This window comes from Kickxella alabastrina (genome assembly GCF_025024165.1).
Source record: "Kickxella alabastrina strain RSA 675 chromosome Unknown BX661scaffold_3, whole genome shotgun sequence".
Taxonomy (NCBI): Eukaryota; Fungi; Kickxellomycota; class Kickxellomycetes; order Kickxellales; family Kickxellaceae; genus Kickxella; species Kickxella alabastrina.
In genome coordinates this window covers 503,464-527,217 of record NW_026251474.1, presented here as the reverse complement: position 1 = coordinate 527,217, position 23,754 = coordinate 503,464, and the positions used below count along the sequence as shown (strand labels likewise).

Genomic DNA, 23,754 nt, shown 5'->3' with positions numbered 1-23,754 from the left:
TTTTATTCTTTGTTTTGTTTTCACGCGCTCGTTTTTTCATTTTCAATTTTATGACCTTATATTTTTTTGCTCGATCGCACAAGGCCACACCAGAAATGACTATAAATTAGCCCACAACTGACAGCCACTTGGCCTGCCAGTGCCCGATCAGCGCGCAGCTGGTCCGCTGTGAACGCGAAAACCGAACACATCCAATCTTTTTACTATTTATTTGTTTAGACTGAGCAATGGCAAACGAGCGCAGAATCTTGGTGGTCCCCAAGGAACAGTCGTCAAAATCACTGCAGCAGCTGCGTCTCCCTCACCCGCGCACGGGTATCCTCAGCAGCTACTACGCAGATGTGCAAAACGAGGCACTGCTTGAGGCAGCGACCATAGACATGAAGGGTAAGCGCTCCTGGTTGGGCGACGGCTGGGTGCTGGGCAACGGATCGGCATCGATACTAACTCCTGTAGATCCGCTGTTCTTGTATTTGGCTCTGATCACCAAGTTCTCAAAGGCCGGCGAAGGCGAGTGGAAGTTTGTCGATATTGATAGTTTGCAGCTCGAGTCGCACGAGCAAATGGATGCCGCATCACTGATCGTGTTTTTTGGAATGAAGAGTGTACAGTCGCGGGCACTGGTGACCCTGTGTGAGGTCAAGATCATTTCGAGCGATATGCAGGTGGTCAAAATCGATAATTCCAAGGTCATCGACTGGCTCAAGCGCAAGTGTGATGTGTCCAGGTTTCCAAAGTCCTTGGAGGGAGTTGTTTCGAGTGCGGCGGGTTGCGAGGAGTTGGTCAGGCAGGCAAAAGTGCGCGAGATGGCGCTGCTGGTTTCAGAGTACTTGCCACAGTACTGGGCGACCAGGCTTTTTGCCGAGTTTGGTGGGTTTGCCGAGGTGAGTGAGAACGAGCAGCTGCTTTCGAAGCGTGTGCAGGCGGTGGTATTCGACGACCCGACGAGCTACACAATGGGCGTTTCCAGCCCGCAGGCATCGACAGCAAAGCCGGCCAAGCCAAAGTCAGCCAAGGAGAAGCAACTCGAGAAAGCGGCCAAAAAGTCAAAGCCCATCACCAGCTTTTTTCAAAAGAAGGCGTGATACAATTTTTTTACATGGATGTATGGACCGCATTATTTAAAATAGCAGAATGCATGAATGATGAATTGAAAGCGTGGCAAAACAAAGTAACCAATAAAAACAAAATATAACAATAATAAAAAGTAAACAAACGAACAATATGAATGTAATTTTGTCGTGGTTTGTCTAGAATGTGCCATCAAAGACATACTTTCTGGACAACGGGTGCGCCTCGGTGGTAAATACCCACTGATCGAGACTAATGACGTCCTGGTTGGTAAATGTCAGGTACAAGTACAGGAATGTCTCGGCGTAGAAGAAAGATTCGGTCGAATCGATGCTGTTCACAATTCCGCTGACTGCGGCATCAACGGAAACGTCAACAGTACCCACGTAGCCATCCGCAACGCGGCAGTTGCGCTGCATGCCCTGCCAGATGCTCCACACGCGGTCGGCATACATTGACTTTCCTGTCAAACGGTACATGTAGAACAGCGACTCAATAAGCTCTGGCCGCAGGAGGTAGTACGGCCGTTCGAGCGAGAACCCGTACTTGTCGACCTCGATCCGCGAAGAGTTCTTTAACAAGAAGTAATCTGTGGGCACGTTTTTGCGCACATACCTGATAGCCTCAGCACCGAGCGCGCTGGGCATACTGTCGAAAACGCTGTATCCACCCTCAAGGAGGTCCTCAGCCAGCTTGAAGTACGAGTCGGAGCCAACAAGTTTGCTAATAAGGCCCAGGGTTCCTGGTATAAAGTTTGTGAATGTGTCAGCGTAGGGGTAAAACTTTAGGCCATCGACGAATCCCGGGAAGAGCTCTCCAGTAGAGCTCTGGGCAACAGAAAACCGCTTAAACGACTGAATACTCTCACTCCACATGTCAATGTTGCGCTCGAGCATAAAGTCAGACAGGATCCAAGTTTTGGCGAGGTACTCGTAGAAGGAGTCGCCGCCTCCACCCCAGTATGCAGCGCTGCCAGTGAATTTGCCGGAGATCATATCAAAGTCGATCGGGTAGAGACCAGGAATAACGTACTTGGAGTTTTTGTCACTGGGATTGTTGTTCTCTAACATGACGGTCAGGACCTTCTGCGCTGCCTCGTGATAAGTGGCGTTTTTTGTGTGCTGCGACAGTCTGTAGAACTCCATCTGGAACGACCCGATCTCGGCAAGGTTGGTTGAAGCAGTTCCCAGTTTCTCGCTGGACCCCTCGCCTGTGGTCACGTTGAGCATCTGCCACGGCAAGCCCAGGGGCGTATTGAAGGCCGGCATCAGTATGTCCGTGAGCTCGACGGCCTTTTGCAAGAATAACTTGTCCTCAGACAGCTCATACGCTGAGAGCAGGCCGCCCACGTAGCGGATGTTGGTCTCGAAAACTTTTGTCAGCTGGCCGCCGTCGTTGCGGAAATCAAGCTTGGCCACAAAATCACGGGCCTCCCAGAACTCGTCTTTCAGATCCATAATCCACAGCGTGTCCAGCGCGTCGACGAGAGTGGCGCCCCAACCGTTGCGGGTGGTCTTGGGTCTTTTCCTGAGCACGCTGATTTCGTCAGCGCCATACGCGTACTTCTTATACCCATTCCAGGCGTAAAGAAAGCCCTTCTTGACTGCATCGGCGCGCTGGAGGCGAGTGTGGCGCTCTTCTGGAGTCTCATCTGAAAAGTCGTGCTGAACCGTGCGCCGGCGCAGACTACTTACTCTGGCGGGATTTGCAGCCTGGCCATTGCGACTGCGCATTCCTCCAAAGGCGGAAACTGGCTGTTGATTTACTTTGGGAATAAATGGCGTAGAGTCAAACTGCGCACTCACCAGGGCCATGCCCAGAGTGTACATAGACAGTAGCAGTATCCTCATTGCTTGGGGTGCTGTTATTAGAGCGTTGGTGCTAAAAGAAATATGCGCCTGCAAGGAATAACAAAATTAAATGTGAAAAGCGGTCCGTGGACTAGTAGGGAATATTTGCTGTAGATGGGCGGGGATGTAGATAATACGAGAGGGAGAGAAAATGATAGCAGTGGTGTCAGGACACTGCAGTCAGCAACTATCGGAATGGGTGTGCTAGTTTTAACAAAAAAATAAAAACTACGAGATGAGGAGACGGTCAGGCAAAAAATATTTAAGTGAGCGGGCGCGGAGGGGGCGGGGCGGTATATGGAGTAGAAGGAAATTTAAAAATGGCAATTTAAATAGAATATAGAAAAGGCGGAGTGATGAGGGATGGAGTGAAAATGATATTAATTTTTATTTAAAAGAGATGAATATCTGGCGGACAGCAGAATAGATATATAGCTGCGTGAATACAAAATATAGACGAGGTTGCAATACAATTTGCACACTGTTTATTAAAACAAGGGAGGCAAAGGCAATTGCATTTGTGTTGCGAGCGTGCTGTTTACATTTTCAGTGAGTTTGGCTTTAGCGTTTTGGTTCATTCTTTGGATCTCGTTGTTCATATTAAATGAATTCGACTATGCCATTGTCTGTTAGTTAAATAAATTGTTTTCTGTATTTTGTATGGCAAATCACCCTTTGTTTACGTTATTCCAACTCATATTGACAGTAATTTAATAATAGCAAAAATACTGTACAATTAGAAATTGTACTAAAGTGTTTCTTTAAAAAAAAGTAATCAGGGCAATTTTTTTAATACGAAAACCGTTCCTTACAATAGAAAGGGTTTATTATACTTTAAGTTGAGTTCAGCAAATCTCTACCGTCTTTTCCCACAAAAATCAAAGAATGAAATGAAAAACGTTGTGAATAATAGAAAAATGAAAAATGAAAAATGAAAAATAGTAAGTGCAATTTTGTGTTTTTTTGTGTTTGGTAAGCAGCAAATTTGGCCAACATTAGTAGCGGCAAAAAATGAAAATGCCAAGTTCCAACACGATCAGAAAACATGATTCTCAGTTAGAAGGTGCCATTGAACGGGATCGAACGCTTAAACGGGTGACCTTCAGTCGAGAAAATGTAATCGTCCAGCGATATGACATCGGGATCGGTGAATGCCAAGTATATGTACTTGAAAGTCTCTGCAAACACGAACGACTCCTGCTTGCCAATAAGGCCGCCCTTGCGGCCAACACGCACATCGCGCAGACCAGCAAACCCACCCTCAACCTCGCAGTGGGCCTTGATTCCCTGCCAAATCTTCCAAATCCAATCGGCGTACATCTCGTCGCCAGTGATGCGGTAAAAGTAAAAGATGGACTCAATGACCTCTGGGCGCATCAGGAAGTAGGGGCGCTCTAGGTAGAACCCGTATTTTTTGATCTCATTCCGCTGCGACAGCAGCAAGTCCGAGTCATCATCGCCATCAGGTAGGAAACCAAAGTTCTCGGGACCAATATGCGTGGGCATGCGAGAGAATGTATTGTAGCTAGACAGCAGCAGCTCATGGGCCAGCTCCATCGTCTCTTCGTCGTCCAACAGACGAGCGGCCAGGGCAAGCGTGCCCGGGAAGAAGCATGTGAATGTGTCAGAGATGGAGTCAAGGCCTTCGTCGTCACCAATGCCCATGTACATCTTCTTGTCGGAGCCGCGCGTGACAATGTACTTTTTGATGCCCTTGAGGCTTTCCTGCCACATATCCAAGCTCCGCTGCATCTTAAAACCCGAGAGGGCCCAGGTCTTGATGAGGTACTCGTAGAAAGAGTCGGAGCCGCCGCCAAGGTTGGGTTTTCCGGCAAGGAATTTGCCGTTATTAATGTCAATGAAGATTGGGTATAGGCCGGGGACTGAGTATGTCGTACCCTTCTTGGGCTGGTTTCTGTCTAGAAGAACGTCATAGACGCGCTGCGCGGCCTTGTGGTAGACAGGGTCGTGAGTAAGTTGCGACAGGCGGAAAAACTCGAGCTGGTAGGTTCCAATCTCTGCCAGGTTGTTCATGGTCATGGGCCCGGACTCTGAGCTACCCTTGCCCGTCTGCACATCCCACATCTGCCAGGGGATTCCGGTCGGGGTATCAAACGCCTCAAGCATAATGTCAGCCAAGGCAGTGGCCTGCTTGAGGAACATTTTGTCGTTGGACAGCTCATAGGCCGAGATCAGACCGCCGATGTACCGGATGTTGGTCTCGAAGACTTTTGAGGGTTCGCCGTCGTTCTTGCCAAAATTGACCTTTTTGACCAGATCTGCCGCATCCTTAAACTCCTCCTTTAGCCCCATGATGTAAATGGTGTCCAGGGAGTCAATGAGTGTGGCTCCCCAGCCGTTGCGCGTGGTTAGGGGCTCCAGGGTAATTGGATTGATCTCGTCTGAGCCAAACGCGTACTTCTTGTACGAATTCCATGCCCGGAGGAATCCATCGCGCACGTCATTGGCGCGGTTAGCGCGCAACTTTTTGAGGGCCTCGCCGCCGGTGAAATTCCCAGCCTGCACTTGGTTGCCCATGAAGCGCTTGATGTCACGCTGTCGGGGGGCTTGTCCGTTGAGGCCGACCATGCCGTCATGGAAGTTCTTGGAGGCTGTAGCCATGTTGGCCACGTAGCTCAGGCAAACAAATGCCGACAGAAGTTGCTTCATTGCAGGAAAATAAGGAGTGAGATGTCTAAATTAAAAAAGATAATAACTAGTAACAAATGAGCATGCAGGAGTAAATCACCCTCCTATTGTGCAAGTGAGATTGCGATAACAGATATGCAAAGAATATCAGCGGTAATGGCAGTTCATAAAATAATAATGGTTGTTATAAATAAAATTGTTGGCGGTAGGAGAAGGCACTAATACTGGGCTAGTGTGCATGTAAACTACAAAAAGCAAAGTTGTAGGAATTGGTGCGGACTCGACTCTGTTTATGTGGAAAACATTATGCATTACTTCAAATGCAAAAAAATTATATTTTACACTGCTCCAGTGCAGAATATTCAGCAACTACACTCTTTTGTTTTCTAAACTTGGTTTGCTGAGAACAAATATTTTTGTCGAGGGAACAATAAGAAACATAGGCATATAATAAAGCTTCTCATGGAATGCGCTGTACTCAGCCCTATGTTTAATTATTTGGAGGGGGAAGCCAGGGAGCTTCGAATCTCGAAAGGGCTAATGAGAACGTCACATTTCATTTTACATAAAAACATAAAATTTGCTTAATGTGAGGATACTCAAATACTAAAGCGCGGGGGAGAAAGAAAAAGAGGAGAATCTCTGGGTGAGTGTGAGAGAAGAAAATGATATTTCTGACGTATGGTTGTTTTACCAAATAAAGAATATTAGAGAATTTTCTCTTGGTACAAAAAAAGTTCTTTCCAGGCAAGCATTTTTTGCAAATATAGCAATAAAATAAGTGTGCATGTATGATGCGGAGCAAAAGTCAGTAAATGTGAAATATTAATTTGTAGTTCTCATGTGGAGAAAAAGGAGTAAGTATTCTATGCCCGCGATACGCAAAACCCGCCATGCTACTGCTATTTTTTGTTTACACTCGAAAATATTTAAATTTAAAAATTAGCACATTAACACATGTCAATCTAATCAATAATTAGTTTAATTACTATAAATATCCTCTTACAAAATAGCTGATCAACATATCTGCCAGTTTTCAGCACAATACGCAACCAAAAGGCGAGGGCACAAAAACGACTGACTCACTTTGTGCTGCGCAAAAAAAATTGTGCAGAAAGGAAAAACAAGATAATAGGCGTGGTGCCACGGATATAAAAACTTTGCCATGTCATCACCATTCAATCCCCTTTCTCATTTCATTTTTTAAATGTACTCTTCCTCTTTACATTAAACCTTTTACTATCAACAATTCTCTTTGTTTATCTGCCTCAATGTGAGCGCGCTTTTGCCATTCCAAACTCTGCCCTGGCACATTATCCAGTCAGTTGTTGATTTTTCATATTAACGCTATTAGCGATAACCACAATTCTGGCAAAACTCGCATTAGCTATTCTCCACAGCTGCCACAATTGGCGCTCCATTTTTATAATTAAAACCTGCAGTGTTTTCCAGTTAGACATTAAAAAGATTGCCCTTTTATTTTCATTTCCCAATTGGCCCAAAGCCCTCAACCAGCCCGATATTCTGGCAGGCCGTTTTGCAAAGGCTGTTCATATCAATATGGGCGTGAATATGTTTAGTTCAATCACGGATGATCGCGTGCTTACTCAACCCCTACAGTCACTCCTCGCAGACGTTGTTTTCTCAGCTGCACTCACACTCCGCTTTGCCGCACGCTGTACTTGTACTTATTTGCCTTTCCCTATTGGTATATATGCTGCTGTGCAGAATGTCATTGAAATCTTGCGCAAGGTTAGGCAGATGACACCGATTATCCAGCAAGTTGACATATCATGGCCCAACCTTTTCTATCGGTATACCAGCGAGCAGGTTAGCACAGACTTTCGTCAGATAATAGAGAAGATGTATCGGGGAGTGAACGGGGTTTCCTTTGAAATTAACCACTGCACACGCTTTATTCCTCATTTTGTACCCGCTGATCTATCAGGCACGAGTAATCTGGCGTTTGGCGAGATTAGAAATCGGATGTGGGTTATCGAATCCATTCAGCGCAATGCGGGGTCACTGAAAACCCTTTCTTTGACGCCTATGGATATGGAGACGGCAACCGCGCTGTTACGCAACGCCCATGGAGGACCTGTTGTTTATCAATGCTTGGAGTCTTTTGAGATTATAAGCAGCTACCGCATGGCTGTACCAGTTATGTCGAGGTTTTCAGCAGCAGCGCAGACCATCGATACGACTGTCTACTTTCCCGCACTCAAATCATGCAAAATTTGTGGCCATTATCTGTTCGTCGACGATGCTCTGTTTAGAGGCAACAGCAGCACGCTAGAGAGACTGGATATCTGCATAACCACAAATTTTATTGACATTGCAGACAAATTCTGCATTTTTATAGCCAGCCGATTCACAAACCTGCAGTCTATTTGCCTAGCACTTGTCGATTCATCCTTGGTTTCCAGTCAGCAGCGAGGAACAAGGTTTCAGTTTATTTTTCAGGCTTTACCAGCACTTGGCGCTTCAGCTTGAATCCACACATTCAGACTTTCTGAAGGCGTGGAGAAGGATACAGCGTTGAAGAGTATACAGGAACTCTCAGTATTGAACCGTCTGCGGGTCATAGAGATCCCTACGGTTTCTCTGGAGTTTGAGGATGTTATCACGGTTATGCGACACGCGCCTTATCTTCAAAAACTCAGTTACATGCCGGCAAGAGCTGCACCCAGTACTGACAGAGTAAGTGGAAACAAGATCTGGCAGCATGTTGATAGCATGGGCGGTACATTTGGCAGGCATTTCCGTTGCTTGACGTTTGAATGCAGAGTTGGAATGTCAATGCATAGAACAAAAGCTATTGTGCTTATTGCAATTGGTTGTCTGCAATCTATACGAGTGAAACTCGATTTACATGACAAAATTCAGTTCAACAAGCACATCGATCAGTTGGCGGGCTACAAATATTTATCCAAGTTTGCAGATCGCATCAAGTCATTAGCAGTTTAGTTTTGCAAATAATATTCAATTCATTTACTTTTTATAATTGATAAAAATAAAAAATGCTTGCAAGCGGTTGTTCAAAAAATAAAATAACATTTAAGCAATGAATCATACATACAAAAAAGTGCGGTTTAATCAGCTGTGCAATAAGTAATGCAAAAGAAAGAAAGCTAACAGTAGTAAAGGCAAGCTTTAGTACGTGTGACAATTAAATTTTACGATGATTCTGAAATTTGAATTACACCGATTGCCAAGAAAATGACTGTTCCTTTGTAAGAACGCTGACAAAAAAAACATTTTTCGCTGCCTCTTTGTTAAATAAAAAGTGGGCCCTTTACTTGTGCGCTTTCCAGGGTAACACATTTTTCTTGGTAAACACTGTTGTGATTTGAGGGGAGCACTAGTTCCCTAGTGTTAAAAGTATGTTTGGGGGTTGTTATAGTTTTTATTATCAAGGGAATCAAAGGTAGAACTAGGGCCAGCCTCATCTTATATATGTATCTCGTTGCCTTTGTTGTGCACTTCGCCAGTTGTGCACTGTTGGTAAGGACTGGTTCTTCTGCAGATAGACTGGTGTCTTGGCATTGTCACGCTCTAAAAAAATGTGGGTCTAAGCTAATATATTTTTAAGTATCAAAAATCACTTAAATAACTACGAAAGGGGACAGCGCTGTGAATATAATGTTCCTTGATGTCGGCCAGCAATAACAGAAATGTATATAGCAGACATGAGGGTGATCTTGATTCTTGAAAAAAAATAGTGGCTTGGAATGTGTGTTGGGCACCACAGGCATCTAAAGGTTATGATCTTCGCATATGCGCATTCATGTATATACGTTATGAAGTGGGGGCATATCAGGGTATCATTATTATGTCCCCTGATTTGATTCTACATGGTGTCATCTATGCCCTGTTAATCGGCATGTTGATGAAAACTCGTTTCATGATTCTCAACCTCGACATCCACTTCCATACCATTGGTCTGCTCAACAATGTTATTTTTACTTTTTATTATGTGCGCATCAAACAGAAGTTTGTATATATATATAAATGAGCAGTAAGGAATAATTCAATTTATGTTTTCCCCCATCTTTATTCTGCAATTTTTGTACTTTTAAAAAACATTTTAATTATATATTATTTTTATCATGGTTAGCAACGCCTTTTTTGTTTACGGCATCTTGACATTGCTTAACCTGTGGGCCGCGTTTCTCTACTTTGCGTCGACCAATGCTGCTAATGATGGCATTTCTAGAGCTCAGCTTAACAAGATGAATACAACGACTGCACTAACCGCTGAGGAGTACGCATTCTATAGCATAGTTTGAGGCAGCGCCCTATTCACTATAGGTGCTATTTTTGGTATTTGTTTTGCCAAGATTAAAAGTGACACGGATGTTGTTTGCAGACCAAACAAAGGCAAGATTGAACTTTGCGCTTAGTTTAATGCGGTTTGTTTTTTATAACTATTTTTTAGTTTATTATTGTAAAATATAATATTATTTATTATCTAAACATGCTGGAAGTAATGTTGCGCAGCTCGAGGACATGGACGTGAATGATGAGGTTGAGAACCTTGAAACAGATTTCCATCCGCATGCCGATAGATCGAATATGGACTAGATCATGGGTGATCAAATCAGGTGCTAATATTGGCATCCAGACACACTCCGTTTTGCAATCCATGCGAATGAGCGTACACACGCAAAGACCACAACAATGACATATCAGACACCCAGGCTACTTTTATAAAAACCAGTTCTTGTCAACGGGGTGCACAACTGGCGGAGTGCACAACAAAAACGATGAGACATATATAAGACGAGGTCGACACTGGTAGCACTTTAAAAAATTAGTATTAAAACCATTTATAATAATACACCATTTTTCTAACACTACTACAGTAGTAGTCACACACCCCCTCCTCATCACAATAGCACTAATAGGAAAATGTTTGAAAATTAAAATGTTAGAACAATAAATAAATAAACATTTAATTTATTGGATTGAACAAATGGACTCGTGGTGTTTTACATCCTTCATAACGCTACTCTATTTTCTATAGTAATATAATATTGTGTTCCACCGTCTAATTTTGTACAACACTCTTAACTGAACTTTCATTCTACTAGCAATAAGATTTAATATTAGTTAGTAAATTGTTGATAATTTATATAGCAATTTGTTAATCTAAACTAGATTATATTAATCGAGAAAAGATTAATACAAAACACGTAACTATTGTTGGAGTTTTGGACAAAGGCTTTAATTTTACATCTACTGGCATTAGGAGACCAATGATGGTTGAGCTTCCAAGCAATGATATTTGCCTTGATAATATAAAAGAATAAAAATTAGCAAGTCTTGTTGCGCTTGGATGCCAAACCGGGCTTTGGATTAGACTATCTTTCGACTGCAGCTTTTAGCTTGACAGCTGTTTTTGGATTATTTGGCAGTCTATAAATTTTTTTAGCAATCCCAGCAAAAGACGGGTGTAGACAACAATCCAATAGAAATAATTTTTTGTTTCAAACCTTTTAATATATAATGTGTGGTATTAGTCAAAAGTGATTTAATTTGATTTTGCATAAAATATTGTAAAAGACAAAATTCTATAGTACAAAAAAATTTTAAAGGCTTATTTTTAAATAAAAGCTAAAAGGAATAGCAGTCATTTGCCTTTTATATGCGTCTTTTTGTGCCAAAATAACATATAGTAAACGTAAAAATAAACCCATGTAATAATTTTGTTTTTACTTAACACATTTTTATTCAAGCACATTATACTTTAAAAATTTTTAACAAGCACACGTTTACAATGAGCAAGCTAGTCAACATTATTATTAAAAACAAAGGAAAGGAGGAACAAGGTGTTATAGTAAGAGGGGGATGTGAGGAGCACTACTTGTCTAGTGGTAAAAGCTAGGGGTGATTTTATAAAAGGTTTTATTACTGATGTTTCTAAAGTACTACTAGGGCCAGCCTCATCTTATATATGTGCCTTGTTGCCTTTGTTGTGCACATTGTCAATTGTGCGCTCCGTTGGTGAAAACTGGATCTTCTGCGAGCAGACCGGTATCTTGGCAAGTCAATGTTGTGGTTTTCGTGCGTGTACGCTCATGCGTGTGCATTGCAAAATAGGGAGCATGTCTGGGCATCATTATAATGCCTCCCTAATTTACGCCTGCATGATCCAATTAGCGTCCTATCAATCGGCACGCAGGTGGAAACCTGTTTCGCGATTCTCGACCTCAACATCCACTTCCATATCTTCAGTCTGTGCAACAAAGGTATGTCTTACTAATTGGAGCAAAGTCAATGTTAAATATCATGTCAATCTCTTGGGAAAATGTTACGAAGATCACTGTTTTTATGATTTGGAAAACAAGGAAGTATTGAAAATATGTTTGCAAGACTGAAAACATCAAGTAATATAGAATTTGCAGTAGAGACTGAAAAGGTAAATGTGCGCGTATATATTAAAGATGTCACTCTTTGGAATTACATATTGTCTGTTGTAGTGGGAGCAAAGACAACAGTAAAAAAAGTTAGACCAAATTAATTTAAAGTATCCACTTAAAACTCTTGATTATAACCTAGAATGCAATGCAATAAAACTTTGTGATACCGATATATTCTGCAATGTTTCAAAAGCAACAAGCCCGAGTTTTAAAATGGTATACTCTTCCAATGACCGCAAATTTATATCACAAAAAACAAATATTTCAAAACAGCAAGCTCACTTATTTGTGTATTATATCTCAAAATGTAATTTAATACAAATGTGTTTTTACTTGTTATATATCAATAAAAACCATTACTTTCTATCAGTTAGTTGATATGACTTACTAAAATGTGCTTACAAGAAACGTCTGTAATCTAGATATTCCGACTAACTGCTACGGCAACCCCCAAAAAATACGTACAATATTAGGTTCAAGCAATGGGTCAACAAAAATAATCAATGCTTACAAATACCAAGCTGCAGGATTGCTTTCCAAAATTATCCAAGATTCAATTGTCAAAAAAAAGCTTGGAACAAAGACATGGTTTTACATTTAACACATTTCTTATGTTTAATGGGCTATCCAATAACAATAATTTTCAGAATAAACTCCGAAAACCTTCTTTATTCAACACCATATATATATTTTATTTAAAAAACCATGGTTGAAATCTACGGCCAAACACTGCTATGTTTCTAATTCAGCTAAAGAGTATATTTCAATTCAATTAATTGTTTATTATTTAAATTGATAATTTGTTCGTAATTAAATTTACTTCTAGGCAACTCCTTACAGCTGGCCGCAATCTGCAATAGTAACCCTGGCACTGGTTCTGCCCGATGCAGTTCCCTTGGTTTCGACATTGTCAACAACCTTAAGGCCCTTGGTGACCTTGCCAAAGACAACGTGAGCGCCATCGAGCCAGGAAGTCTTGATCGTGGTGATGAAGAACTGGGATCCATTGGTGTTCTTGCCAGCATTAGCCATGGAAAGATCACCCTTGCCAGAGTGCTTAATGGCAAAGTTCTCGTCAGCAAACTTCTCGCCATAAATCGACTTGCCACCAGTGCCGTTGTGGTTGGTGAAGTCACCGCCCTGGAGCATGAACTGGGGAATCACGCGGTGGAATGAGCTACCCTTGTAGCCAAACCCCTTCTCACCGGTGCACAGAGCGCGGAAGTTCTCGGCGGTCTTGGGGACTATGTTGGCAAAAAGCTCCATTTCGACGCGGCCAGCAGGCGCACCATCGATAGCAATGTCAAAGAAGACCTTGGGGTTAGGAACGGAGGACATGTTTTAGATTTTAGAATAGCCTTGTTTAATAAAGTTTATAAAAAATAAGGGAGAAAAAGGAGTAAAAAGAAAAGAATGATGTTAGAGTTTGAGCTTGGGACGCGCGGCCACCTTTTTTTAGGACCAGGGGAAAGGGGCAAAATTATGTAGTAACTCGGATATCAGGCCAACAAACAAAATGAAAACAAGCCATTTCTGATTCCTTCGTTTCATATAAACCAAACCATTCTGTTCTTCATTTATAAACCAAAGCCATTTTCAAACCACATTCTATGATCAAGAACAAAACTATGGTTGGATCCTAATGTTTTGTTGGTCTGATCAATTACCAATCATTGATCTAAATATTTTATATTTTATATTTAAATAACAAGTTAAATATAAATAAAAATAGAGATGTTAGTTGGTTTATATATGTTCATATATGCGTGCAAATCAAATCAATCATTTGTTTCGATTCAATCTGTGGGATTATTATGTCCATTAATATTACAATTAAAGTTTGGGAATACGCAGGCGTCGGCTGATCATCAGCGTGCCGCTGACGGCATACATGAGCACCAACGGATGAAGTTCATACCCGGGGAAAAGCGAGACCTCTCCGCCCCACACATTATCGGGAGTAAACGCCTGACTGAACGACGCAAACGGGCCCTCATGCTGGTATTCGGGGTTAGCAAAGCGCCAAAACTTGCCGTTAAACACGCCATACGCAAGCACACCGACAATGACCAGCGTGGTTGGTATAGGGTGCCCTCAAAAAACTTGATCTTGCCATTGAAATCAGTTGGCATAGCAGCTACTGTGGCGTTGAACCTGGCCAAGCGAGCCAGTCCGCAGCACACGAAATACGTGAGTACAACCAAATCGAGCATCTTTTGGAATCCGCAGGCAAAGCCCAGAACTGCAGGCGCAATACCAAAGGAACAAAAATCGGCCAAGGAGTCGAGTTCCTGGCCTAATATACTGGTCGACTGGCGCCAGCGGGCAACGCGGCCGTCGAGGAAGTCGAAAAACACACCGGCCGGAATGCACCAGAAGGAGGTGAAGAGAAAGTCAGTGTTTTGTGTGAGCAGCGCTTTCATTGCAAACATGAGGCTGAGGCAGCCGCAGACGGCATTTCCGAGGGTGACAAAGTCGGCCAGCTGGAATGAGCGCACCATTGAGAAGTGCGAGGGAAGCGACGGGTCGCTGGTCTTCCGCTTCGGCCTGCGAGGTGACATTATTTTTATTGTTATATTTCGTGAACGAGAGAAATGAGCGAGAGTAAAGGTGGAAATTACAAAAAAAAGTAGTTTAGAAAATATGGAGAAAGACAAGGAAAGAGCACTCGCAAAAACAATCTTAGCTATAGTGGCGAAAGACTATTGCAAAAAGGGGGATAAGGGGAGAGCCCAAATCGCACAAACCCTTTCATTATCCGCGATCAGGCGCCAAAAATGGCCATCATCAGGTCGCGCAGCTTGCGCACGTCATACGCGTTTTCCTCTTGCACGTACGAAAAGGTGGTCAGCGCGCCCTGCAGCGTCGACGACACGTTCTGGTCGCCACGGATGGCCTGGATGCTGCGCGCAAGGATATCAGACAGCCGCGCAATGCAGACTTCCCACAGCGTATCGACGTCGGCGCGCGAGCAGAAGTCCGGGGCAGACGCCAAAATGCTATGCTCGACAACGAAAAAACCAATTATGTCGAACAGCATGGCGTCAAAGGACGCCAGCTGGCCGGTGACAAACTGCACGGGCGAGTCCAGGATCAGGCTGAGCTGGTTGCTGCGGTCCTCGGTAAAGCTGCGGCGGAACTCGGCACGGCGGCCAAGCTTCTCATTGATGTGCAGGCACTGGTAGAGAGGCATCAGCTCGACGGCCACGGGCTCGTCGCGGTCAAACTCCTCATCAAGGACAAACTGGACGGCCGGGCTGACCAAGTGGCGCTCGGTGGCAGTGGCGGCCGAGTCGCGCTGCACCCAGGACCGCTGCTTGGTGTGCATGCGCGCAGTGAGGTGGCGGCCAATATCACGCGTGGTTTTCTTCAGGCCGTAGAGCCAGTCCTTCATGTCGCTGAGCGCCGCGCCCTGCAGCTTGGTCTCCATGTGCGGGACCGACGCCTCGAGCACCTTTCCAAAGGCGTAGCACCGCACACGTGGCAAATACATGTCTTTGAGCGACCCCAGCGTCTTGATGGCTGAGTAGTACTGCCTGGCAGCCACCTGCTCGTCGAACCCCGAGACAAGCCGCACGACCTCCTGGCATCCACGCAGTGCATCGACAGCCACCTGGATATTGCGGTGCTCTCGCCGCAGGCTCAGGATCTCGGCCTTTTTCTCGTAAAGCGACTTCCCTGAAACCTGCAGCTCGGCATTGAGCCCGACGACCTTTTCCTGCAGCTCCGACGTGTTCTGGCGCACCTTGAGCAGCTGCGCGACGGACTGCACAAACTCTTGGTGGTAGCTGCCGCAGAGTTTCATGATTTCGGCATCCTTGCGCTGCGCAAAGAGGTCGACTTGCTGCCGGAAGAGCTTCTGCTTGTTGGTCCTGTACACCGAGTGAATGAGGGGCCGAGCTGCTCCATGGCTTCCTCGACTGTCGATACGCCGCCGGACCCGGCGCCTGCGCTGCCTGTGCCGACGCTGTCCGACAGCAAAACCAGCTGCTGAAGCTGCTGCTGAATCGAATCCGCCATTTGTGCTGGGATGCGAATTAAAAAATCAAAGGGAAAAAATAAATGAACAGAATGCGAAATAGGGAGCGAAAAAAGCCGAGCCCAAAGCCTGTTGATGTGACGACACACCAGAAATTATAAAGGAAAAATGGACGTTTCGAAAATCTGCTTAGCAAAAAAAAGCGCACTTTTTTTTGCTGAGATTTCAAATTTCAATTCCTTTTTTTTTTACTATTCCCCCCCTAAATTTTTGACGTGCACGCTTTCTCTCTCTCTTTTTTCTTTCATTAATCGAATTGACTCTTAATTTTTTATTACATTTATACCGGTTTTTTTTTTCTTCTTTCTTCCCCCACTCCTTTTAGCGTGGCAGATTCGAGCTTGCATATTATAAACAAATGGCAGGGGAAAAATCGGCTAACACGCCCGTGGGCAGCAAGGGCTTGACGGAAGTTGGGTCGCCAAACCGTATCCAGCGGCGAACACCAGGAGCAGCCAATTTGGCACGCCCTCGGCACGCGCACCAGCCAATACCTTCAGCACGCCAATGCCCAGCTCATCCTTTGCCGAGCGCGTGTACCAGAGCACCGGCGGAAGGCACGGTCGCACTACTACTCCTGGCTCTGTATTTTCAACGCCGTATTCCGACCTACGTGGTCCGACAGCTGGAGCATCAACCCTAACGCGTCCATCGATGCTTATCGACGAACTGGAGCCGCAGGCAGCTTTGGTACACCCGCACCGACAGCAGCACGCAAATTCGGGGTTACGAAAAATTACATTCCGCCTACACCTGCTGGTTCGGCATCGCCTGCGCCGGTGGTTAAGAGGAATGGCGGAAAGACGTCTGGCTCGGCGATTTCCGAGACCATGGTCGATCTGCCCAGCCAGCGCATCTACGCGCTCGGCGCGCTGGCGCTGCTGGTGGCATGGAAAGTGTACGATGCCATTGGGTTGACAGTTGGCGAGCCGGAACAGACCAGCTGCTTTTGTTTCTGAAATGGTCTTTGCTGGACGCCGCCGTGTGGTACTGCGCCTGGCGCCTACGCATCCCCAAGCTCACCGTGTCGGCGCCCGCCATGTATGCGCTTATAGCAGCGTCGATCTTTATTGATATCAACCTCTTTTTGCTCTCCTCCAGCCTGTTTGTGATGGCCGTCAAGCCCATGGCTGTGGGCATTGCCAGCAGCTGCCTGCGCACGCTCAAGGGCGTGCCCTGGCTGGGCCCGCGCTTGGTTGGCGACAGCGACCTTTTGATCGACAGCTTTGAGCTTGATGATGAACACATTCTGGGCCGACACACTATCCATATTCTGCCGCACAGTCTGGCGCACATGAACCCACAGACAAAGAGCTTCTGCATAAACGATCGCACGCTCAGATCCGAGCCCTGGTACAGGAGGCTCACGGCCGGCTTGCTCAGCAACCAAGGCATCCACCATCGCTCCCAGCAGCCAACCATTCCGATTCTGATCAACGGTACAGTGCCCGCGTCGATCCGCTACGTCTTCACATCCTTCGAAACCGGTGAGCGCCAGATCCGCGCAGTGGGGAACGTCGGCGCCCTGCGCATGGAGACGACTGCCGTGTACCCGACGCTGGGCAACTGGGTCATGGCCACGTACCACCTGCCAATCACCGAGATTGGTGCCTACGAGATTTACTCCGTCAAGGATAACAAGGGCTAGAGTTCCGCACGGCCCAGCACGCGCCGCCGACCATTGTTGTTGGCTGCCCGACTGCCCGTCTGCAGTGGCGCACCGACTCTGACTCGGCCGATAACTTTGTCGTCGGCAACGATGGCCACGCAAGGTATGCCAGAGGCTGATTCCGCCGATTCTGAGCGTACCAGCGGCCTGATCGAGGCCGTGGTCGAGGGTTATGAGCCTATTGACATGACTATCGTGCGCCTGGTCAACGGTCACCGCGAGGTCATTGGCCTCGACGGTGTGCAGCCGCGCATTTCTGAGCTTTCGGCCCGGGCAACCGCCATTGGAGCCCCAGGCGATTCGGACGAGTCAAAGTCAGCGACACATCAGGTGTGGTCGCGGTACCGCGCTCGCAGGTCCGTATACACGCTGAGCGACACGTTCCTGCGGCCAGGCGAGTATGTGTACAAACTGGAGAGCGTCCGCGATGCAGCCAACCACACTGTGGCGCTGGGTGACTCTGCCGCCATTGATGGCAACCGCGGCCTGTTCAATGGCGACAAAGCAAGTGCCGGCAAGGCCACGTCTTACATGGCTCGCATCCAGGTACACCGCCGCCCGACTGTCGGCTGGACTAACAGCCTTCTGGGATCCGATTTGCCTCTGCGCTTGTCTGACGATAAGCAGCGCAAGTCCCACTACTCGTTGCCCCTGAAGCTTGCCGGCGACGGACCGTGGACCGTGGAGTACGAGATGTTGATGGCGCCAGGTGGTTCATGAGACCAAAGAGTTTTCTACCGCAAAGGACGCTTATATTGAGGCGTCCCGGCCTGGCATATACCATCTGCTCAGTCTCCAGGACAAGTATTGCGCAGGCAAGGCCGAGTTGGCAAACGTCACGCTGGTGCAGACGCCCAAGCCCTCGGTCAACATCACATCGACGCCCATTACCGCACGCGAGTGCGGCGGCGAAATCGGCGCCCATATCGAGCTGGAGTTGAGCGGCCGCCCGCCGTTTGCCATTCACTACCGTGAACGCAACCTGAGGCTCCCCAACAGCCGCACGGTCACCCGTGTGGTGCGGTCGCAGCAGCGGCACCACTCGTTCAAGGTGTCGCCAGAGCTGGCAGGCATCTACGAGTTTGAGTTCTTCCGTCTCGAGATGACAACTATCCCAGCGGCCAGCCCATCTCAGCTGTCATCCAACAGGCCATCCACGCGCAGCCGTCTGTCAAGCTCGACACATCCAGTGGACAGCTTCCTCGGTCATCTGCAAGGGCGAGTCGCTCGAGATTCCCCTGCGCTTCAAGGGCCAAGGCCCCTGGCAGATCACCTACAATGTGGTTCATGAGAGCCGCCGCATGAGCTGGACAATCTCGGACATTGCTGACGACAGGTTTATTATTGAGCTGGGTGCCTTTGACAGCCCTGGCCAGTACACCATTGAGCTGGCGCAGATCAAGGACGGTAACCAGTGCAAGCGCGACTTGCTCGATATCGCGGCCACCATCAGGGTGCGCGAGGGTGGGCCGAGGGCCAGCTTCCAGTGCCCCGACGGCGGCATCCGCATACTGGACGGCGAGCAGGCGCGCATCCCTGTGCAGGCTTCAGGCGAGTTCCCCGTCGACCTACAGTACCGCAAGATCGGTGATCCCTCCGAGCGGATCTACCGGGCCACCCTTGGCCGTCGGACCAATAACAGCGCCCCGCAAATGATTTCGTCCAGGCACACGGCCCCGGCGAGTACGAACTTGTGGCTGCCAACGATATCTGCCCCGGCACGATCGACTCGCAGAGCGCCCGCTGTCTCGTCAAGGTCGAGCCCAAGCCCCGCGCATGGTTTGCCACGACCGGACTCAAGTACGAGGACAAGAGCAGCGCGCATGGTGAGAAGGGAGTTTGGCATCTGGGCGATACTTGCGAGGCCTCAAAGTCGCCCGGAGCATTTGAGCTAGGGCTCAGCGGATCTGGCCCGTGGAAGCTCGAGTACCGCATAGACTACTGGTCGTGGTCCAACCCGCAGAGCGGCAACCCGCGAACCGTTGATCGCACAACCACGCATACGTCGGTCGCCATGCAGCAGAGCACCCTGAAGACCGAGTGCTGCGACCCGGGTCTCTACCGTTACACCCTGGTGGCTGTCAGTGACGAGCGCTACCAGCGCCTGCAGCCGCTCGACCTGCACTCAGCGCCTGCAACCAAGGAGTCCCTGACTGTTGTCGAACACCGCGTCACTCGCAGCCCACAGGCCGAGCTGCGCGCGTATTTGCCCGACGGCACTCCACTCGATGTGTCCACCAAGGGTGCGTTCCGGCGCAAGCAGCGGACCATTAAGCATTGCTTGGCGCCGGGCCAGTCCCGCACCGAGGGTGATGCACAGAGATGGGCGAGTGTGCGCGAGCAGCTGCCCGTGTTCCGAATCGAGTTCGAAAAGGGCGGGTTGGCCCCGTTCCAGGCCTGGGTGAGGTTTCCCGGCTAGCGGGCCGAGCGAAGTGGTGGCCATTCGGGATATCCAAGGATACTCGCAGGCTGTCGCACTGCCCGACCATATTGCATCGCAGATTGGCCGCTACCATATGCGGTTGGTCAAAACCGGGATGCACGCGGCTGTGAGCATCAGTTCGTCGATCCGAGCGAGGTTGGTTTGGGCCGGCCTGACCAGGTGGGTGCGTCGATTTCTGGCGGCATTGAGATCGAGTACATCGAGGCGCCTAGTGCGCGCCCTGCATCATCCAGTCCATCTGCCAACCCCTCGCGCAACGTGTGCGTCGGCGACATCCTCTCGTTTGATTTGCGCGGTCTCAACTCCTGGAATGTAGATTACACGTACAACGGAGATCATCGCTCAACAACAGCCAACAAGAGGCTGTTCCGCAGACTGGTCGACGAGCCCGGAAACTTCACTCTGACCCGCGTCTGTCATCGGTCAGCCAATGACTGTTGCAGCGAGTTTAGTGACTTGGCTTATTCTGTGCATGATATCCCTAGGGTGCGCGTTAGCGGCGGAAAGAACGTTTATCAGGACATTTTGGAGGGCGATATGGTTGATATCAGGATGGATTTGGTCGGCCAGCCACCGTTTACGTTTACTTGGCAGCGGCGCGGGTTGGCCACGGGGGACTTTGGGGAAAGTGTTGGAGTCACATACGGTCAAGGATTTCACGGACACGCTTACACCATTTCGACGTCTTCTGAGGGCACCTTTGAGGTGACGTTTATTCAGGACCAGTTCTGCCAATATCCAAAGGCATAGTCTAAGAATAACAAAAACATTGGATTTTTTTTACAATTATAATTTTTATTTATAATAACAAAAATGTTTATGCTTCGGAGTTAGTGAAGAATAAAAGGGCATAGGATAAATTTGACCACCATATATACGAGCATTGATTAAAAAGAATTCGTTACGCATATGAAATAGAAAAGGTATATAATAATGTGTGTTGAGTTGATAATAAAAATTAGAAAAAAAGGGGGGGAGAATCCATACTACTAATAAACTGGTTAGGCACATATTTGATATTTTAAATTATAGACAAGTAAATTTAAATTTCACATATCTACGAAGTAAATATTGCTTTCTGGCAAAATATAAAGACAAACTTGTTTTTTTGATATTGGAAGGGAAAAAAGTTGGTCCAAAAAAACACAAAGGCAGTTGCCAATTTAGCTGTGAGACTCCAGTTTGGCAGCGTTGATATCGACAAAATATGATTGTAACGGATGCAGCACGCACTCGAGGTTCTTTGAGCTGAATGGCAGACGAAGAGCCGGCGAATCGCGCGGATCAGTATCGCCAGAAGCAGAAGCAACAGGTTCCAGCGCAGCAGCGCTCAATTCCACAACCCAATGTCAAACATGCCTGGCGACAAACACACTAGCGGGCACTCAGCCAACCGAAGCTTGCGGCCCCACTACAAGCTCATGATTGGTTTTGCCATACCATGACCACGCCGAGCGAGAGCCAGTGTAGTCCAGCCGGACTCTATCAGGCATAATCTGGTCCAAATCGGCCGGCGAAATCAAGTCGAGTGCAAAGTCGTAGGCGTACCGCCACGAGTGATTGTAGACTGTGACTATAATATCTGCCACGTACATGGCTGACAATGCCAACTCGCTGCTTGCACCCTGCCGGATTGCGCCCACACGCATAGACACATCTAACGGCCGCTCGTGCCGGTGCGTCAGGGCGTTCGGCCTATTGGCAATGCTCTGCACAAGCGCCTCACGTTCGTTGACCGTGTCGGCCAACCATGCGCGCGCAGCGCCCTGCGTGGGCGGATTGAGCGCCTCGTTGATGTAGTCGTGCGGAACGCCTAGGTCAATGCCCGTGATGGAGTGATGTCCTGAGCGTTGCATGCCACCAACCTCGTTCCAAAACAGAACAAAATCGATGCCAAAGGTTTCAAACAGGGGGAACAGCACGCGGTGGTAATTTTCGGGTATCATCGGATAATTTGCGCGCAGCATGTTGCGCCGGCGGAAGGCTTGGGAGCGTAGAATGTAGCTCTGCAGCGACGAGTGCACGCAATCAACGCCGCTGTGATCGCCCAGAACCATGTTGCTGTAGACTAGCTCAATGGGCTCGGGCAGCAGCGTGGGCTTATTGTTCGAGTAAATAAACTGCCGCAGCGCATTGATTGTGAACTGCTCTGGAACAGCCCGCGCATCGCCTGCTTCGACTTGGCGCGGCCGCGCCCGGTACATCATGCTGACAGTCTGGCGAGGACCGACCACCACTCTCCTTGACACATCTTCCGCTTGCTGTTTTTGCGCCAATATGGGCGTCAGCTCGTAGTGCCCACTGGAGAACGTCGTTTGGACAAGCTGCACGTTAAGGTCGGTCTGCATGTTCTCAATCTCAATGCCAACAGCCGCTCTCGGGGGCACCTTGCGCTCGGCCGAACAAACGCATTGACGCGCAGCGAGGGCGTGACAATCAGGTCAATATCGAATGTCCTCGAGCGCATAACCTGGGACTCGCTGCTCTGCAAAGTGGCGTTGCTGCTGGCGCCGACACACAGGCTGAGCGAATGCGCACCCACGCGGTCTCCGCGCGTCCACACAGGCACGACCAGCGTCTCCCCAGGGTTAAGGCATTCGACGGGCACTAGGCGCGACCATTCGGGACACTGTTGCTTGCCCTCGCCGACCAGCACAAACCGTGAGCAGTCTTGCAGCGTGTTTGGCACACGCATGACTTCGGCGGGATTAACTTTATCCAAGGCTGTGTACACCTCGTGCGTGTCTGCGCACTCTGAGCCTTCAGCCCGCGTGCGAGGCGACTTGACGTCAAAGAATGACGGGTGCGACAGCCACAGGACAATATTGTGGCACGGTAGGGCGCTTTGTTGACAATAATCACGGATGATTGATGCATCGAACCGCTCATGAGTGTGTCGGGGAAGCCCTCAGTGGAAATGTCCAGATGTGGCATGTCGGGGCTCACGCGGAATTTCAGAGTGGTATCGGGCGAGTACACCTCCCACGCCTGCTGCTCCTTTGTGTTGTTGAGTCGGCGCCCAGGCAGCTGAGCGGCTTGAACGTCGGCAGTATGTCGCACAGCAAGTACTTGGCGCCGGTGATCGACAGCTCGCCCGGCCGCTTCGCCACAACTTCCACAGTCACCATAGTCGTCTGGCCTCCCTCAAGGATAACCGAAGATACAGTCGTCACTTCAAAGGCAGAAGCTACCTCTTCTTCAACGTCATCGCTGGCAGTAAACTCGCAGTCCAGTGTAAAGTTGTTCAGGGTTACGCCAATGGTCAGCGGGTTAGTCACCACTAAAAGCACAGCGACTGCCTCTCCGACCGCACAGCAGCTCCCACGGCCCGGGTTTGAAGCCGGTGCTGACCCTAATGCTGATGCTGGTGCCGTAGCGGGCTTGGGTGCTGATCCGTCGAGGCGCCATTCCAGCAGCCCGTCCTCACCCTCGAGGCTTGGCGACATGATTATGCGAGCCATGTGAGGGTCGATGACGGGAATCGACAGCTGGATGTTGGACCGGCGCGCGCCACCCTCGGCAGAGCCCTTTGCCGCGCGGTCGTCGCTTTCGAGGAACAACTGCAGCAGCTCTTGTAAGTATTTGGACTGAAGCTTTGGTGGGATCTTGTC

The 23,754-nt window shown here is 48.0% G+C and overlaps 9 protein-coding genes across 9 annotated transcripts; 5 read left to right on the top strand and 4 right to left on the bottom strand.

Annotated features, from left to right (window-relative positions):
* Window positions 1–41: 41 nt before the first annotated feature.
* BX661DRAFT_177530 (ribonuclease H2, subunit B) lies at window positions 42–1,176 on the top strand. Its single transcript, XM_051534658.1, has one exon. It carries the CDS (start codon window positions 228–230, stop codon window positions 1,083–1,085), a length of 858 nt encoding a protein of 285 aa, XP_051394169.1. The 5' UTR covers window positions 42–227; the 3' UTR covers window positions 1,086–1,176.
* A 1-nt stretch (window position 1,177) lies between these two features.
* Window positions 1,178–3,000, bottom strand: BX661DRAFT_177529 (glycoside hydrolase). Its single transcript, XM_051534657.1, has one exon. It carries the CDS (start codon window positions 2,919–2,921, stop codon window positions 1,251–1,253), a length of 1,671 nt encoding a protein of 556 aa, XP_051394168.1. The 5' UTR covers window positions 2,922–3,000; the 3' UTR covers window positions 1,178–1,250.
* Window positions 3,001–3,977: 977 nt separating this feature from the next.
* Window positions 3,978–5,459, bottom strand: BX661DRAFT_140195 (glycoside hydrolase; the record flags this gene model as incomplete). The annotated part of the gene is made up of 1 exon (XM_051532827.1): window positions 3,978–5,459. One exon carries the CDS (start codon window positions 5,457–5,459, stop codon window positions 3,978–3,980), a length of 1,482 nt encoding a protein of 493 aa, XP_051394167.1.
* A 1,709-nt stretch (window positions 5,460–7,168) lies between these two features.
* Window positions 7,169–7,975, top strand: BX661DRAFT_177526 (uncharacterized protein). The gene is made up of 2 exons (XM_051534656.1): window positions 7,169–7,708; window positions 7,750–7,975. Exons 1-2 carry the CDS (start codon window positions 7,332–7,334, stop codon window positions 7,844–7,846), a joined length of 474 nt encoding a protein of 157 aa, XP_051394166.1. The 5' UTR covers window positions 7,169–7,331; the 3' UTR covers window positions 7,847–7,975.
* A 1,704-nt stretch (window positions 7,976–9,679) lies between these two features.
* On the top strand, window positions 9,680–10,154 carry BX661DRAFT_196285 (uncharacterized protein; the record flags this gene model as incomplete). The annotated part of the gene is made up of 2 exons (XM_051538041.1): window positions 9,680–9,834; window positions 10,058–10,154. The coding sequence occupies 2 exons, from the start codon at window positions 9,680–9,682 to the stop codon at window positions 10,152–10,154; spliced, it is 252 nt and encodes an 83-aa protein (XP_051394165.1).
* A 2,515-nt stretch (window positions 10,155–12,669) lies between these two features.
* On the bottom strand, window positions 12,670–13,374 carry BX661DRAFT_177512 (peptidyl-prolyl cis-trans isomerase A). Its single transcript, XM_051534655.1, has one exon. It carries the CDS (start codon window positions 13,328–13,330, stop codon window positions 12,827–12,829), a length of 504 nt encoding a protein of 167 aa, XP_051394164.1. The 5' UTR covers window positions 13,331–13,374; the 3' UTR covers window positions 12,670–12,826.
* A 297-nt stretch (window positions 13,375–13,671) lies between these two features.
* Window positions 13,672–14,621, bottom strand: BX661DRAFT_177511 (uncharacterized protein). The gene is made up of 2 exons (XM_051534654.1): window positions 14,053–14,621; window positions 13,672–14,020 (listed from the first exon to the last, which is right to left on the bottom strand). The coding sequence occupies exons 1-2, from the start codon at window positions 14,551–14,553 to the stop codon at window positions 13,826–13,828; spliced, it is 696 nt and encodes a 231-aa protein (XP_051394163.1). The 5' UTR covers window positions 14,554–14,621; the 3' UTR covers window positions 13,672–13,825.
* Window positions 14,622–16,310: 1,689 nt separating this feature from the next.
* BX661DRAFT_65132 (uncharacterized protein) lies at window positions 16,311–16,797 on the top strand. Its single transcript, XM_051539371.1, has one exon. The coding sequence runs from the start codon at window positions 16,390–16,392 to the stop codon at window positions 16,672–16,674; it is 285 nt and encodes a 94-aa protein (XP_051394162.1). The 5' UTR covers window positions 16,311–16,389; the 3' UTR covers window positions 16,675–16,797.
* Window positions 16,798–16,861: 64 nt separating this feature from the next.
* Window positions 16,862–20,972, top strand: BX661DRAFT_203392 (uncharacterized protein; the record flags this gene model as incomplete). Its single annotated transcript, XM_051538528.1, has 7 exons — window positions 16,862–16,929; window positions 16,953–17,612; window positions 17,745–18,246; window positions 18,410–18,866; window positions 18,898–19,154; window positions 19,367–20,101; window positions 20,261–20,972. 7 exons carry the CDS (start codon window positions 16,862–16,864, stop codon window positions 20,891–20,893), a joined length of 3,312 nt encoding a protein of 1,103 aa, XP_051394161.1. The 3' UTR covers window positions 20,894–20,972.
* Window positions 20,973–23,754: the final 2,782 nt, after the last annotated feature.